Raw genomic sequence first — 17,033 nt, 5'->3', positions numbered from 1 at the left:
ATGGTAAAGATAAAACACAGCAAACCGAGGACATGGAAAGCACAGTACGTGGGTATGTGCGGATGTATTGGAAGGTGGGGTGTGTGTTTTTGTGTTTGGAAAGTGTGGAGTTAAGTGAGGGAAAAAGGATAAAGGTTGCAAATCCAAGAGCCCATGTGTGTTTGTGAGCAGGGGTTGTGAGAGAGAGCTTTCCATTTTGTGCAGATATTGGATATACCATTTTAAAATAAATGATAAATATAGTTTATTTATTTATTGTCCTAACATGATGGAATGGTCCCCAAACCTATACCCTAGACAGCCACCTGAGTGACCCCATATACTGTTTTTTGGGCCTACTGTAAGTAGCCTATACACATACACATCAGAAAGATGAATGCGGTCAGAGACCGCAGGGTTGCAGGGATGGTCCTACAAAGCCCCCTGATGGGAGAGCATAATATTCAAGGAAATTCTCAAAGCTGCTAATGAGAACCTTGATGACCTTGTACCTAGCCGGTGGGGTGCCCCCACCCATGTAGTGGCAGTGCTGGCAACATTAGCTGCAGTAACCCATGGGAAGGGGGTCACACTCGGACAATCAGAGAGGGGCCATATTATTGTGGCCCTGGTGGCACAAAATCATCAAAGGTCTGACTGCACAGAGATGCCTGGGAAAATGGTCACAACGGGGGACCAGCGTGTGTGTGTTTCAGGGGAATGGGGTGTATCTGATCTCCATCACCTAGGACTTGACAATGGTTAATCAAATCTTCACATCAAATCGCCCGTTTTTGCCCAATTTTGCATGCCTTCTCAAACAGCTGCAACGGTAAATGCATTCGTAAATCAAGTCCTTTCCTGAGTTGGGCTCAGGGATGGAAAAACTGTTGAGAATCTGAGTTTGTTTGTTTGTGGGGGAAAGGGGTTGACTGTGTTTGTGTGTGTGTGTGTATATGTATCCCACAACTTTTTGTAGGGAGTAAAGGTGTTAGGGACAATATAGGATGATTCACAATAATTGTTTGCTAAAATAATAATTGCTTGCCAAAAATTAAATTTTTTGTAATGGCAATCCTGGTTAGAGGTAACAATCCTTTGCAAGAAATGCCTACATTATTACTAATATGGTTTGTTAATTATGGATTTTTATATATATATAATATATATACAGTATATACATATACATACACAGTACCAGTGAAAAGTTTGGACACACCTACTCATTCCAGGGTTTTTCTTAATTTTTTATATTTTCTACAGTGTAGAATAATAGTGAAGACATCAGAACTATGAAATAGCAGATATGGAATCTTGTAGTAACCAAAAAAAGTGTTAAACAAATCAAAATATATTTTATATTTGAGATTCATCAAAGTAGCCACCATTTGCTTTGATGACAGCTTTGCACTCTTGACATTCTCTCAACCAGCTTCATGAGGTAGTCACCTGGAATGCATTTCAATTAACAGGTTTGTTAAAAGTTAATTTGTGTAATTTCTTTCCTTCTTAATGCGTTTGAGCCAATCAGTTTTGCTGTGACAAGGTAGGGGTGGTATACAGAAGATAGCCCTATTTGGTAAAAGACCAAGTCCATATTATGGCAAGAACAGCTCAATCAATCAAAGAGAAACGACAGTTCATCATTACTTTAAGACATGAATGTCAGTCAATACGGAACATTTCAAGAACTTTGAAAGTTTCTTCAAGTGCAGTCGCCAAAACCATCAAGCGCTATGATGAAACTGGCTCTCATGAGGACCGCCACAGGAAAGGAAGACCCAGAGTAACCTCTGCTGCAGAGGATAAGTTCATGAGAGTTGCACCCCAGATTGCAGCCCAAATAAATGCTTCACAGAGTTCAAGTAACAGACACATCTCAACATCAACTGTTCAAAGGAGACTGCGTGAATCAGACCTTCATGGTTGAATTGCTGCAAGGAAACCACTACTAAAGGACACCAATAAGAAGAATAGACTTGCTTGGGCCAAGAAACACAAGAAATGGACATTAGAATGGTGGAAATCTGTCCTTTTGGTCTGATGAGTCCTAAATTTAGATGTTTGGTTCCAATCGGCGTTTCTTTGTGAGACGCAGAGTAGGTGAACGGATGATCTCCGCATGTAATGGCGCCGGAGGGGATGGCTGCCATTTTACGGGCTCCTAACCAACTGTGCCATTTGTTCGTTTTTTCGCATTTTTTGTAACTAATTTTGCTGCTACCGTCTGTTATGACCAAAAAGAGCTTCAGGACATCAGAACAGCGATTACTCACCTCAACTGGACAAAGATTTTTTCTTTAATGAGTCTGACGCGAAGAATATGATAAGAATCTTTGTCAAGAGAAGGCCCAAATCCCAGTCATCAGCGTGAAGAAAAAGACGGAGGAAAGGGGGAGGAGGGTGGGGTGCCTTGTAAGAGTTCACAGACGAGTAGGTAAACCACAACTTCCCTCCATATTATTGGCCAACGTGCAGTCAATGGAAAACAAACTGGATTACAATTATAATTAATCTACAATTAAGACTATCGTACCAACGGGACACTAACTAATATCTTATGTTTCACCGAGACGTGGCTGAACGACGACACGGATAATATAGTAGAGCTGGCTGGCTTCTCCGTGCATCAGTAGAACAGAGCAGGTACGTCTGCTAAGACGAGGTGTGGGGGTGTGTGTGTCTATTTGTCAATAACTGCTGGTGTGCATTGTCTAATATTAAAGAAGTCTCAAGCTATTGCCCGCCTGAGGTAGAATACTTAATGATAGGCTATAGACCACGCGATCTACCAAGAGAGTTCTCATCTATATTATTCGTAGCCGTCTATTTACCACCACAAACCGATGCTGGCAGTAAGACCACACTCAACGAGTTGTATAAAGCCATAAGCAAACAAGAAAATGCTCATCCAGAAGCGGCGCTCCTAGTGGCCGGGAACTTTAATGCAGGCAATCTTAAATTTGTTTAACGTAATTTCTACCAGCATGTCACATATGCTACCAGAGGAAAAAAACTCGAAACCACCTTTACTCCACACACAGAGACTCATACAAAGCTCTCCCCCGCCCTCCATTTGGCAAATCTGACCAATTCTATCCTCCTGATTCCTGCTTACAAGCAAAAACTAAAGCAGAAAGTACCAGTGACTCGCTCAATACGGAAGTAGTCAGATGATGCGGATGCTAAGCTACAGGACTGTTTTGCTAGCACAGACTGGAATATGTTCTGGGATTCATCCAATGGCATTGAGGAGTATACCACCTCAGTCACCAGCTTCATCAATAAATATATTGACGACATCGTCCCCACAGTGACTGTACGACAATCCCCAACCAGAAGCCATGGATTACAGGCAACATCCGCACTGCGCTAAAGGGTGGAGCTGCTGCTTTCAAGTAGCGGGACACTAATCCGGACGCTTATAAGAAATCCCGCTATGCCCTCAGATGAACCATCAAACAGGCAAAGCGTCAATACGGCACTAAGATTGAATCCTATTACACAGGCTCTGACGGATGTGGCAGGGCTTGAAAAATATTACGGACTACAAACTCTGCGATCTGCCCAGTAATTCTAGTCTACCAGACGAGCTAAATGCCTTTTATGCTCGGGTCAAGAAAAGCAACACCGAAGCATGCATGAGAGCACCAGCTGTTCCGGACGACTGTGATTACGCTCTCCGTAGCGGATTTGAGCAAGAGCTTTAAACAGGTCAACATTCACAAAACCATAGGGGCAGACGGATTACTGGGACGTGTACTCAAAGCATGCGCTGACCAACTGACAAGTGTCTTCACTGACATTTTCAACCCGTCCCTGACCAAGTCTGTAATACCTACATGTTTCAAACAGACTGTGCCCAAAAAAGCAAAGATAACCTGCCTAAATGATTACCGCCCAATTGCACTCACGACAGTAGCCATGAGGTGCGTTGAAAGGCTGGGCATGGCTCACATCAACACCATCATGCCGGAAACCCTAGACCCACTCCAATTCGCATACCGCCCTAACAGATCTACAGATTACGCAATCTCAATAGACAAAGGAGCAGATCATGGACTATAGGAATAGGCTCCCATTAACATCGACCAGGCTGAAGTGGAGCGGGTTGAGAGTTTCAAGTTCCTTGGTGTCCACATCACCAACAAACTATCATGGTCCAAACACATCAAGACAGTTGTGAAGAGGGCACGACAACCCCTTTCCCCCCCCAGATCCTCATAAAATTCTACAGCTGCACCATTGAGAGCAATTTGACCAGTTGTATCACTGCCTGGTATGGCAACTACTCAGCATTTGACCGTAAGGCGCTACAGATGATAGTGCGTACAGCCCAGTACATCACTGGGGCCAAGCTTCCTGTCATCCTGGACTTATATAATAGGCGATGTAAGAGGAAGGCCCCAAATTTTTTTTAAAGACTCCAGTCACCCAAGTCATAGACTGTTCTTTCTGCTACAACATGGCAAGCGGTACCGGAGCGCCAAGTCTAGGACCAAAAGACTCCTTAACAGCTTCTACCCCAAATCCATAAGACTGCTGAACAATTAATCAAATGGCCACCCGGACAATTTACATTGACCCCCTCCCCTTTGTTTTTACACTGCTGCTACTCGCTGTTTATTATCTATGTATAGTCACTTTACAATTTACCTCGTCTAACCTGTACCCCCGCACATTGACTCGGTACCTGTTCCCCCTGTACATAGCCTTGTTATTGTTATGTAATTTTCTTGTGTTACTTTTTGATTTTGTATATATATATATTTTTTTCTCACTTTAGTTTATTTAGTAAATATTTTCATAACTCTTTTTAACTGCATTGTTGGTTAAGGGCTTGTAAGTAAGCATTTAACGGTAAGTCTACACCTGTTGTATTCGGCACATGTGACAAATAAAATTTGATTTTGATTTGTGGTTCCCACTGTGAAGCATGGAGGAGGAGGAGTGATGGTGTGGGGGTGCTTTGTTGGTGACACTGTCAGTGATTTATTTAGAATTCAAGGCACACTTAACCAACATGGCTACCACAGCATTCTGCCGCGATACGCCATCCCATCTGATTTGCACTTAGTGGGACTATCATTTGTTTTTCAACAATGACCCAAAACACACCTCCAGGCTGTGTAAGGGCTATTTGACCAAGAAGGAGTGTAATGGAGTGCTGCATCAGATGACCTGGCCTCCACAATCTCCCGACCTCAACCCAATTGAGATGGTTTGGCATGAGTTGGACCGCAGAGTGAAGGAAAAGCAGCCAACAAGTGCTCAGCATATGTGGGAATTCCTTCAAGACTGTTGGAAAAGCATCCCTCATAAAGCTGGTTGAGAGAATACCAAGAGTGTGCAATGCTGTCATCAAGGCAAATAGTGGTGTCACGTTCTGACCTTAGTTCCTTTTTTAGGTCTTTATTTTAGTTTGGTCAGGGCGTGAGTTGGGGTGGGAATTCTATGTTTGTTTTTCTATGTTTTGTTCTATACGTTATATTTCTATGTGTTTGGCCTAGTATGGTTCTCAATCAGAGGCAGGTGTCGATCGTTGTCTCTGATTGAGAATCATACTTAGGTAGCCTGTTTTCCTACTATGGGTTATGGGTAGTTGTTTTCCGTTTTAGTGTTTACACCATTCGGTACGGTTTCGGTTTTCATTTTGATTCTCTTGTTCTTTTTGTATTTTGTATTCATTCTCATTAAAAGTTATTATGGATACGTACCACGCTGCATTTTGGTCCTCCTCTCCTTCCACCAACGAGAATCGTTACAAGTGGCTACCAAATATATTTGGATTTGTTTTAACACTTTTTTGTATACTACATTATTCCATGTGTTATTTCATAGTTTGTGTTCACTATTATTCTACAATGTAGAAAATAGTAAAAATAAAGAAGAAACCCTGGAATGAGTAGGTGTGTCCAAACTTTTGACTGGTACTGTACTTGCTCTCTTCCTTATTTTTCTCTGCCTTTCTCATGTTCTAACTCTCTCTTTTTGTGTTCCTTTCTTTCCTCCAAGGTATGCAGTGAATCTGACTGTAACCGTGAGTTTAAACATGGCTGCACGAAAAAGAAGAAATCCATGAACCTGTAAGTTATGAAAAAATTTGGACATTGGAAAAAAATATATTGTGGTCTTGACAGCATAATAGAAGAACTACACTGAATGATATCCCTATGAGTTTTGTCCCTAGGACATATCAAATATATCCAGATACAACACTATGACACATGAGTGTCAAACAATTTTACCAGTAGGACATTTACGAGTCACTACAGAGAAGTAGCTACCTGATGTTATCTTTTAGCTGCTACCGTAGCTAAAGCCCTAAAGCCAATGTGGCCGACTGTGTTACTTTTATATATGTCACTGGTTGCATCTCAAATGGCATCCCAAATGGAACCCTATTCCCTACTTTTGACAAAGTATTTTCATTTCAATTTAGTGTACTGTTAGCTAGCTAACATTAGCTGGCTCGCTAACTAACATTACGTCATGCGTTGGGATTCATTGTTTACCTAGCCAGCTATCTAGCTACATTTCTTAACAAAAGACTCTCTCGTCTTAGTGTGCCAGAGCGCAGAATAATAAGCATTTTTGAACGCTTTTGAATATGTCCGGTGTCAGTAAACGTTGGCAACAAAGCGCAATTCAATTGTTGCCAGCAGCACAGTTACAGTCACCAACGCTCTGGATAACATGAAAACTGCCTAACCAGCTCTGCTATTGGGAGTAAAATGGTCAGAGTGGGGTGATCTCTCATTATGTGTCTGGAAGTCGCTAGCCAATGTTAGCCAGTTAGCTTAGGTGCTTGACTGTCGTTGTGAGGTCAGAGCTTTCAGAACAACCCTACTTATTGGCCAGAGCGAACAGTGTGCGCTCTGAACGTGAAACCACAGATAAGCTCTGGGCGAGTAATGTTCAGTGAGCTGTTCTCTCTCTCTCTTAGATGTCTGGAAGTAGCTGGCAAGTTAGTACAGAATGGTTGGATCAACCCTCAAAGAGATGGGTGGGCTTAAGAGGGTGTGAACAATGCTTAAAGGGTGTAGACAAAGAAGGGCTCTCCAATAGTTGTACCAAAACATTGAAAGACGGTTTTCTCAAAAGTGAGTTTAGAAGTTGATCAACTTTCAAAGCAGAATTACTTCCCATTGTTTCCTCAAAAGCAGTAGCTCTGAGTCTCTACTTTTATCCAATGTAAAAAACAGAAATTGAAATGTTGCTACATAAGACCGAATCCAGGTGGTGAGTGACGCACTCTATCATAGTCGCTATGGCTAATTTGCATATACATTGTGTTTAGTCAAAATGTAGATTTTTCGCTGTTTGGGAGTTTCATCTGGTTTTAACAAAATAATGTCTTTGCTTTCATAATCTGCATGTCTTTTTGCCAAATTCAGAGTATAAATATAGATTTTAATATTATAAATGTAGAATGAAACATAGCAACTGAGCACTTTCACATCGGTTCGGTGGAGGCTAGCTTGTAACACATCAGGCTAGCTAGATTAGCTTTCTACTGCATTGATGGATTCCCAGGAGAGAGAAATAGTAATGTTGTGGTTGGAGCTGGTTCAGATGATCAGTGGTGACTACTTTTTGACAGCTGAGCTAGAGAACATCTCCATCAGCAACTCCGCAGACAGCACAGACACCGAAGAGCTCGCCAAAGTCGAGGTCAAGCCCCTTAATCGAAGACCACCCCGTTAATGGTGGATCCATCAATTACGGTGCTTCAGTCAGTCGAGGGGGAATATGTCAGAAATGGAAAAGGATCGCGAGTTCAGGTGCACTTGCAAGTCCAACAAAGGGAACCCCTGTTATTTTATTTTTATCCCAGAGGAGATGGTCAAGAGACATGACCAGATGAATTAACTCACCAATGGTAAGTGCTTGTCATTCAACTGTTAGTGAAGTTTAGTTGGCTGTGAGGGAGTAATGTGTACAGTGTGCACGTTTCTGTGTCTGGTTATCTGTCAGCAGGGTTGGGGAGTAACAGATTACATGACATATGTCATGAAGACGGGTTACATAAATGCATGAAAAATATCTAGTGCTCATTGGCAAGATCGCTGGTTCCCGTGAACCTCTGCAAGAAAACGGTCCTACACATGTATGTTTTCTTTAGAGTAATACAACTATGTTTTCTGTTATTATTGGGGCTGCAACAGAATTAAAAAGTTAATGAGGTATTTAAGAACACCTTCCTAATATTGAGTTGCACCCCACCCTTTTGACCTCAGAACAGCCTCAATTTGTCGGGGCATGGACTCTGCAATATGTCGAAAGCGTTCCACAGGGATGCTGGCCAATGTTGACTCCAATGCTTCCTACAGTTGTGTGAAGTTGACTGGATGTCCTTTGGTTGTTGACCATCCTTGATACACATGGAAACTGTTGAGCGTGAAAAAATCCAGCAGCGTTTCAGTTCTTAACACAAACTGGTGCGCCTGGCACTTACTATCATACCCTGTTCAAAGCCACTTCAATATTTTGTCTTGCCCATTCTCCCTCTGAATGGCACACACACACACAATCCATGTCCCAATTATCTCAAGGCTTAAAAATCCTTCTTTAATCTGTCTCCTCCCCTTCATCTACACTGATTGAAGTGTATTCAACAAGTGACAAAAAGGGATCGCAGCTTTCACCTGGTCAGTCTGTCATGGAAAGAGCAGGTGTTCTTAATGTTATGTACACTCAGTGTATGCACATATACATGTAAAGTAAATGTAGCCAATACATTCTGCTGCTTATGTTTCCAAACGTATGTGTACAAATGTGTACATGTATACACGTGCAAGTGTATGCATATACGTGCACGTACGTGCGCAACAACGATGCAGACAGACACTATGTCTGTATAGTTAGAGCAAGATGTAATTTATATGTAGTGTGAGTCTGAGTGACAGTGAAAGAAGAAGAACATGGGCACTCATGTCAATGGAGTTTGTTTTGTATTAAGTAAATAGTTGTTAACTATTTAAATACATGTCTTAAAAGTTACTGAAAACTTTGACTGTTTTTTCTCAAAACATAGTTTGGTGACACTCAGCATGTAATGGCACGTAACTCGCTTTATTTTTGGGATATGCATAGGCACTTAAATAACGTTTAGTCTTGTGTAAACCTTATTTAAAGCTACAAAAGTGTCAGTGTTCAACCTTAACATGTGTTGACAATACAACAGAACAGATTAACCGGAATTACATTTTCTCTCACAGGTGGCCAAAAATAACTATCTGAAAGAACCACCCCTACTAGGCCACGCCTCCAGTCTTCTGATCTGACCCTGTAGATGGCTCAATAACCCAGCATCAACAGCCAAACTTAAAGAAATCATTAGGCCAAAATAACCCAATGTGTGTTCTGTCCAACATTTACCCAAATTGGGTTGTTTTTAAAGCAGCATTTTTTTGAGTGCGCGTAGTCTTCCTAGTCTGTGGATGTTGTAGAGCGTGAACCTGCAAGAGCAAGTCAGTGCTGTGATGTTTACAGAGAACAACAGGCTGTTGTCCAGGGTCACGCCAAGATTCTTTGCACTTTGGGAGGGGGACACTGTGGAGTTGTCAACCGTGATGGAGAGGTCTTGTGGCGAGCAGGCCTTCCCTGGGAGGTTGATCTTGAGGTGGTGGGCCGACATACAAGCTGAGATGTCTGCCAGGCACACAGAGATGTGTGTCGCCATCTGGGTGTCAGAAGGGGGGAAGAGTAGTTGAGTGTCATCCGCATAGCAATGACAGGAGAGACCATGTGACGTTTTGACTGAGCCGAGTGACTAGAGATAAGAGGAAAGGGCCTAGAACCTTTGCCCCGAGGAACACCAGTAGTGAGAGCACGTGGTGCAGACACAGATCCTCTCCACGCCACCTAGCAGGAGCGGGTTGCCAGGTAGGATTGTGCAGAGCCTGAGACACCTAACCCTGAGAGGGTGGAAAAGAGGATCTGATGGTTCACGGTGTCGAAAGCAGCGGATAGATTTAGGAGGATGAGAACAGAGGAGAGAGAGTCAGCTTTAGCAGAGCGTAGCACCACTGTGACACAAAGGAAAGCGATCTCAGTTGAGTGAGTCGCCTTGAAGCCTTACTGGGTAGGGTCAAGAAGATGATTCTGAGAGATAACGATAGAGTTGGTCAGAGACTACACACATGTGTTTTGGAAAGGAAAGAAAGAAGGGATACCGGTCTGTAGTTTTTGACATCAGGGGGGTTGAGTGTTGGTTTCTTGAGGAGGGGAGTGACTCTGGCCCTCTTGAAGTCAGAGGATGCAGCCAGTGGTCAGGGATGAGTTGATGAGGGAAGTGAGGAATGGGAGAAAGTCTCCAGAGATGGTCTGGAGATGGGAGGAGGGGATGGGGTCAAGTGGGCAGGTTGTTGGGCCGGTGGACATCACTAGTCACAGGATTTCATCTGGAGAAAGAGGTCAAGCCGTAAGGTAGTTCTGTGTGAGTGGGAGCAGTTTATGAGTGAATGATGAGCGGATGTCGTCAACCTTTTTTTCAAAGTGGTTAACAAAGTTGTCCACAGAGAGGGAGGAGGGAGGCGGTGGAGGAATAAGGAGGGAGGATAAAGTGGAGAAGATTTTCCCATGGTTGGAGGCAGAAGCTTAAAATGTAGAGTGATAGAAAGTGGACTTGTCAGCGGATACAGAGGAAGAGAAGGTACAGATGTGGGATCTTAACTTGATCACTTTTGTCGCAGAGAATTTTCCTGCTGCATCAGGAGATTCAAATGAGCCTTGTGAATCTCTGAAAATGAGCAGTTCTCCTCTCCATGCAGGGGAAGTCGAGTCATTGGGATCAGGGCTTGCTGTCAAGTAATATTCTCTCTTCAGTGTGCACATATAGTCCTACCGTGTTCGTGTGGGTTTGATTCCAGCCAACACCCATCTGGCACAAATAACTCAATCTCCCCCGATTTACTTGATTAAGTTACACGTTTCAAATATGGACAGTCCAGGATATTTTACCCACAATCTTGATAAGAAATTACTATACCAGACACTTTTGGATAAGATAAATAGGAAACAAATAAAATAATATATATAGGCTACATCAGCATTAGTTTCCATCCATACAAAGTGTTGGATAAATTGCCACAGTAGATTTGGCATGGTAAACAAGGAAATATTTTTTTTATATTGTACGGCCCTTAGTCTGATCAAAAAGGGCTAAATTGTTCAAATGGCAACACCTAGGTAACACCAACATCATCTTTTAGAGAGCGATAATGAGGTAACCAATAATGGTTGCAATTGTGATCAACTGTGGGGGTGAATTTAGCGCGTATTGATGGTTTAACGAGACATCAGCTGGCAATAATTTAATCTAGTGCCATCGATGGTTGCAATAAACCCTATGTTATTTGATTATATTCCAATAGGCTACCCGATAGCCTAGCCATGCGATAATTTGATTTGGGCCATCAGTTGATTGACAGATGTAGGCCTACTGTAGAGCGATAAACTTTCCTCCAGTGTGGATGCTCACCCAAGTTTTATAGTTATGTGACAGTGACTGCATGGAATTCAAATGAGGAGATAGACAGGTGATAGAGGGAATAAAGAGAAAATCTTCACTAAGGAAAAAATGAGTAGCCCTGTGCCACCACCGTGATGACCAGATGCTCTCAGATTATGAGAGCACACATAGTCAGATGATGAGATAGCAGCTGGAGTAGCAGTGTCCTCTGGGGTAATCCATGTCATGGCCAAAAAGTGTATGGACAGAGCGAAGATTGAACACACACTCGCATCATTAGCAAAGAGAAAGAGCAGGCAAGCCAGTGTGAAGCTGTATTGCATTAGTGGAAACCAAGACTGTTCTCAGGGCAGGTCTGACTAGCAAAAGTGACTTTTCGTAGCAGGTTAGGAGAATTTACGCAGCAGTTTTAGCAGAACTAACGTGGCAGGTATGGAGAATTAGGTTAAGGTTAGGAAAGGGTTAGGGTTAGCTAAAATTGTCCCAGGCCTGCCCCGAAAACTGTCTTGGTTTCCACTAATGCTATGCTGCCAGCACGATGGAGAGATGGGGCAGGCAGAAAGTACTGTGGTGTGCATATGTCTTGGTAATCAGTATCTCTTGTCTTGCATGCTTTGCAAATTCACCAAAGTATGTGTCACAACTTTTCCCCCCATCTTTTCATATTGAAATGAACAGCTGCAACACAGGGAGATCGGCTGACATGACGAAATTGTGGGTGCTATCCTGTTTGACCTCCTCTGGTTTCTTCTCTGTTCTTCAGCTGATGCAGACTCAATCACAATCATTACCAAATGTTGCTATGCTCAAATGTTTCTATCATGATATAACTACTCTAATTTTCAATCCCAAAATGATCTCCTCATTTTGGAACAAGAACTGTGGAGACTAGAGACATTTGCTTCTTTAAAAAAAAAAAAAAATCGGATTTATCTTATTTTTGATTTACCTAGAATGTTGTTGTTTCATCCAAACCTTTTTCATTTTCTTCAAGCTCATATAATCTGCTAGCTAGCTTGACTCTATGGGTTATACTCATCATAAAAAAATATGTTTTCTACAGGGCCAAGGACATGAAAAATCGCTTGACTTTCTTGAGGAAGAACGATTTCTATGGCAGCAACCCAACAAACAGTCTGGAGAAAGTCCTGAAGTCAGTCAAGTAAGAGCCTCCTTGTAAAGAACACTCCGGATATGAGTTTCCCCTAGTTACAGATCTAGGACCAGCTTCCCCTCCCCCAATCCTATCCTTAACCATTAGTGGTGGAAATGCAAAACTGACCCAAGATCATCGTCTAGTGGCAACTTCACCCTACACTGTAAAGCACACTCCATCCACTGGTGCATGACTAGACCTCAGAGGAGGATACTGTGACTCAAACTGACTTCATACACTAGTCATTTGAAAAGCATTACAATAACAAACCAATACTTGTCGTTCAGTTTGTGATCAGCATGTCATGTTTTTGCAATGAGAGAACCGTTACTGTTACCGTTTTCCTCAATCACCTCAACTCCGTGCTGCTCACAGTAGGAAATACTTTTAATCATAGTCAGAGTATAATGATAAACACTTACAGTACCAGAGGCACAGTGTGAGAGAAGGGTTTTTCTTTGAAAAGCTCACACACAATAATAAGAAACGTGATGTATTAGTCCTTTGTCTTTCTGTGCTGTCATTTTTAGGCCCTCGCCAGAGGAGGCCCTGAAGTGGGGGGAATGCTTTGATACGCTGCTGGCTCACAAATGTACGTGTTTCAACGCACAAAGATCCTAATGTCTTTATTTAAAGGTGCTACACATAGGATTTTTCATTGTAATTTCAGAAAATGTCCATAATGTATTTGCCGTTAATAGTGGAATGATAGTATTTCACAGTATTACTTCCCCGCCAGTGTTGTGATTGGCTGTGATATATGCCTGTTGATTTCTCCCGCCGGAGCGGCATCTGTTGTCACAAAGGGAAAGAGGTTCTGACTTTGTGGCTGTGTTATCTGGTGGCAATATGATTTTACAGCGATTTAGATGGTACAATGATTCCCTACACTATTCAGTGCTTGTTTTCTCACATAAATTGAAATTGAGCGAACAGTGTAGAATTTTAGCAAGCAGAAAATGAGAGATTTCCACTAGATAACAGTCAGAATCGCTTTCCCATTTTGGCAACAGATGCCTGTCATCAATAGACGAATATCACAGCCAATGATCAAGTTTGCAGACGACACAACAGTGGTAGGCTTGATTACCAACAACGACGAGACAGCCTGCAGGGAGGAGGTGAGGACCCTCAGAGTGTCGTGTCAGGAAAATAACCTCTTACTCAATGTCAGCAAAACAAAAGAGATGATCGTGGACTTCAGGGAACAGCAAAGGGAGCACCACCGTATCCACATCGACAGGACAGCAGTAGAGAAAGTTTTAAGTTCCTATCACCGACAAACTGAAATGGTCCACGCACAGTGTGGTGAAGAAGGCGCAACAGCACCTCTTCAACCTCAGGAGGCTGAAAAAATGTGGCTTGTCCCCGAAAACCCTCACTAACTTTTCCAGGTGCACAATCGAGAGCATCCTGTCGGGCTGTATCACTGCCTGGTTCGGTAACTGTACCGCCCACAACCGCAGGGCTCTCCAGAGGGTGGTGCGGTCTGCACAACGCATCCCGAGGAGCAAACTACCTGCCCTCCAGGACACCTACAACACTCGATTCCACAGGAAGCAAAAAAGATCATCAAGGACAATAACCACCAACCAAGCCACTGCCTGTTCACCCCGCTTCCATCCAGAAGGCAAGGTACATCAAAGCTGGGACAGAGAGATTGAAAAACAGCTTCTATCTCAAGGCCATCAGATGTGTTAAACAGCCATAACTAGCACAGAGAGGCGGCTGCCTACCTACAGACTTGATATCATTGGCCACTTTAATAAATGGAACACTAGTCACTTTAATAATGCCACTTTAAGAATGTTTACATATCTCGCATTACTTATCTCATATGTATATACTGTATCCTACACTATCTATTCTATACTATCTATGGCATCTTAGCCGCTCTGTCACTGCTCATCCATATATTTTATATATTCTTATCCCATTCCTTTACTAGATTGTGTGTATTAGATTTTGTTGTGGAATTGTTAGATATTACCTGTTAGATACTGCTGCACTGACGGATCTAGAAGCATAAGCATTCCGCTACACTCGCAATAACATCTGTTAACCATGTGTATGTGACCAATCAAATTTGATTTGATTACAAAACTTTAAGTATTACTGTGAAACACTATCATCCCACTATTAGTGCCAGATACGTTATGGACATTTTCTGAAATGCACATTTATTTTTGCATTGTCATCACCTTTAACTTTTGTTTAGACTTTTGTTGAGGCAATGTATATTTTCCAAGGGAGCCATGCAAAAAATACCTTGGTCTCAAAATGACTGTGTCAATGAATGAATTTGACAATTTTAAAATGTACAATTGCAATGTGAATACTGCAAGCATAAGAACACAGTCAACAGACTTATTTCCATTGCGGTCCTGTATTTTGAAATATACTATTTAATAACACAATATTTAATACAAAAACACGATATAATATGATATATTGTCTTGGACAGATGGAGTGGCAGTCTTCCAAAGGTTCCTGCAGACAGAGTTCAGTGAGGAGAACTTGGACTTCTGGTTGGCCTGTGAGAAGTACAGGAAAATCAAATCCCAGTTCAAAATGGCCTCCCGAGCAAAACAAATCTTCTCAGAATACATGTCCATACAGTCCTGTAAAGAGGTAAAGCCAATACACAGTACACACACACCATGGTTCATCTTTAGAGTAATAATTTAGTGATGCTGCTACTATTTGAGCAGTTAGAGTTTTTCTGAGAAAGTGTGTTACAGATAAGATGTATTGTTCTTATTTATACCATTTAGAGATACAAAATGGAGTAGGGTGAAGTTGCCCCTAGGTGCTGATCTTGGGTCAGTTTGTCCTGTGTTTTTTATAGATATATATATATATATATATATAAGAGTGCATTCGGAGTATTCAGACCCCATGATTTTTTTCACATTTTGTTACGTTACAGCCTTATTCTAAAATTGGTTATTGTTTTTTTCTACACATCTTACCCCATAATGACAAAGCAAAAACAGGTTTTTAGAAGTTTTTGCTAAGTTATTAAAAATAAATAGCTGAAACATCACATTTACATAAGTATTCAGACCCTTTACTCAGTACATTGTTGAAGCACCTTTGGCAGCGATTACAGCCTCGAGTCTTCTTGACCGCTACAAGCTTGGCACTCCATTGTTCTCTGCAGATTCTCTCAAGTTTTTTTAGGTTGGATCGGGAGCATCGCTGCACAGCTATTTTTAGGTCTCTCCAGAGATGTTCGATTGGGTTCAAGTCCGGGCTCTGGCTGGGCCACTCAAGGGCATTCAGAGACTTGTCCCGAAGCTACTCCTGCGTTGTCTAAGCTGTGTGCTTAGAGTTGTTTCCTGTTGGAAGGTTAACCTTCGCCCAAGTCTGAGGTCCTGAGCCTTCTGGAGCAGGTTTTCATCAAGGATCTCTATACTTTGCTCCGTTCATCTTTCCCTCGATCCTGACTAGTCTCCTAGTCCCTGATGCTGAAAAACATCCCCACAGCATGATGCTGCCACCACCATGCTTCACCGTAGGGATGGTGCCATGTTTCCTCCAGACGTGACGCTTGGCATACACGCCAAAGAGCATACATGCCAATCTTAGTTTCATCAGACCAGAGAATCTTGTTTCTCCATGGTCTGAGAGTCTTTAGGTGCCTTCTGGCAAACTCCAAGCGGGCTGTCATGTGCCTTTTACTGAGGAGAGGCTTCTGTCTGGCCACTCTACAATAAAGGCCTGATTGGTGAAGTGCTGCAGAGATGGTCATCTTTCTGGAAGATTCTCCCATCGCCACAGAGGAACTCTGTCAGAGTGACCATCGGGTTCTTGGTCACCTCCCTGTCACCGCCTTTCCAAACCATGTCCAATTAATTGACTTTGCCACAGGTGGACTCGAATCAAGTTGTAGATGCATTTCAAGGATGATCAATGGAAGCAGGATGTACCTGAGCTAAATTTCAAGTCTCATAGCAAAGGGTCTGAATGCTTAGGTAAATAAGGTATGTGTTTTATTTTTTTATAAATTTGCAAACATTTCTAAACCTGTTTTTGCTATGTCATTGTGGGGTATTGTGTGTAGATCGAGAAGGAAAAATATTTATTTAATCCATTTTAGAATAAGGTTGTTACGTAACTAAATGTGGATAAGGTAAAGGTGTCTGAATACTTTCTGAATGCACTGTGTATTTAAATACAGTACTAGTCAAAAGTTGACACGCCTACTCATTCAAGGGTTTTTCTTTATTTTTTATATTTTCTACATTGTAGAATAATAGTGAAGACATCAAAACTATGAAAGCATGTAGTAACCAAAAAAGTGTTAAACAAATGAAAATATATTTGAGATTTTTCAAATAGCCACCCTTTGCCTTGATTACAGCTTTGCACACTCTTGGGATTCTCTCAACCATCTTCATGAGGTAGTCACCTGGAATG

The 17,033-nt window shown here is 42.1% G+C and overlaps 1 protein-coding gene across 1 annotated transcript in view; it reads left to right on the top strand.

Annotated features, from left to right (window-relative positions):
* The window catches only part of LOC120051851 (regulator of G-protein signaling 3-like), a 70,144-nt gene that overhangs the window by 44,100 nt on the left and 9,011 nt on the right, over positions 1–17,033 (top strand). The window contains exons 12-15 of the mRNA XM_038998740.1: positions 5,995–6,065; positions 12,519–12,617; positions 13,142–13,203; positions 15,076–15,242. Of these exons, the coding sequence (XP_038854668.1) occupies positions 5,995–6,065; positions 12,519–12,617; positions 13,142–13,203; positions 15,076–15,242 (399 nt within the window). The remainder of the gene's footprint in view (positions 1–5,994; positions 6,066–12,518; positions 12,618–13,141; positions 13,204–15,075; positions 15,243–17,033) is intronic.

The sequence above is a fragment of the Salvelinus namaycush genome, chromosome 1 (assembly GCF_016432855.1).
Source record: "Salvelinus namaycush isolate Seneca chromosome 1, SaNama_1.0, whole genome shotgun sequence".
NCBI lineage: Eukaryota > Metazoa > Chordata > Actinopteri > Salmoniformes > Salmonidae > Salvelinus > Salvelinus namaycush.
Note: the sequence above shows the minus strand (reverse complement) of the source record. Positions and strands in the feature narration are given on the sequence as shown.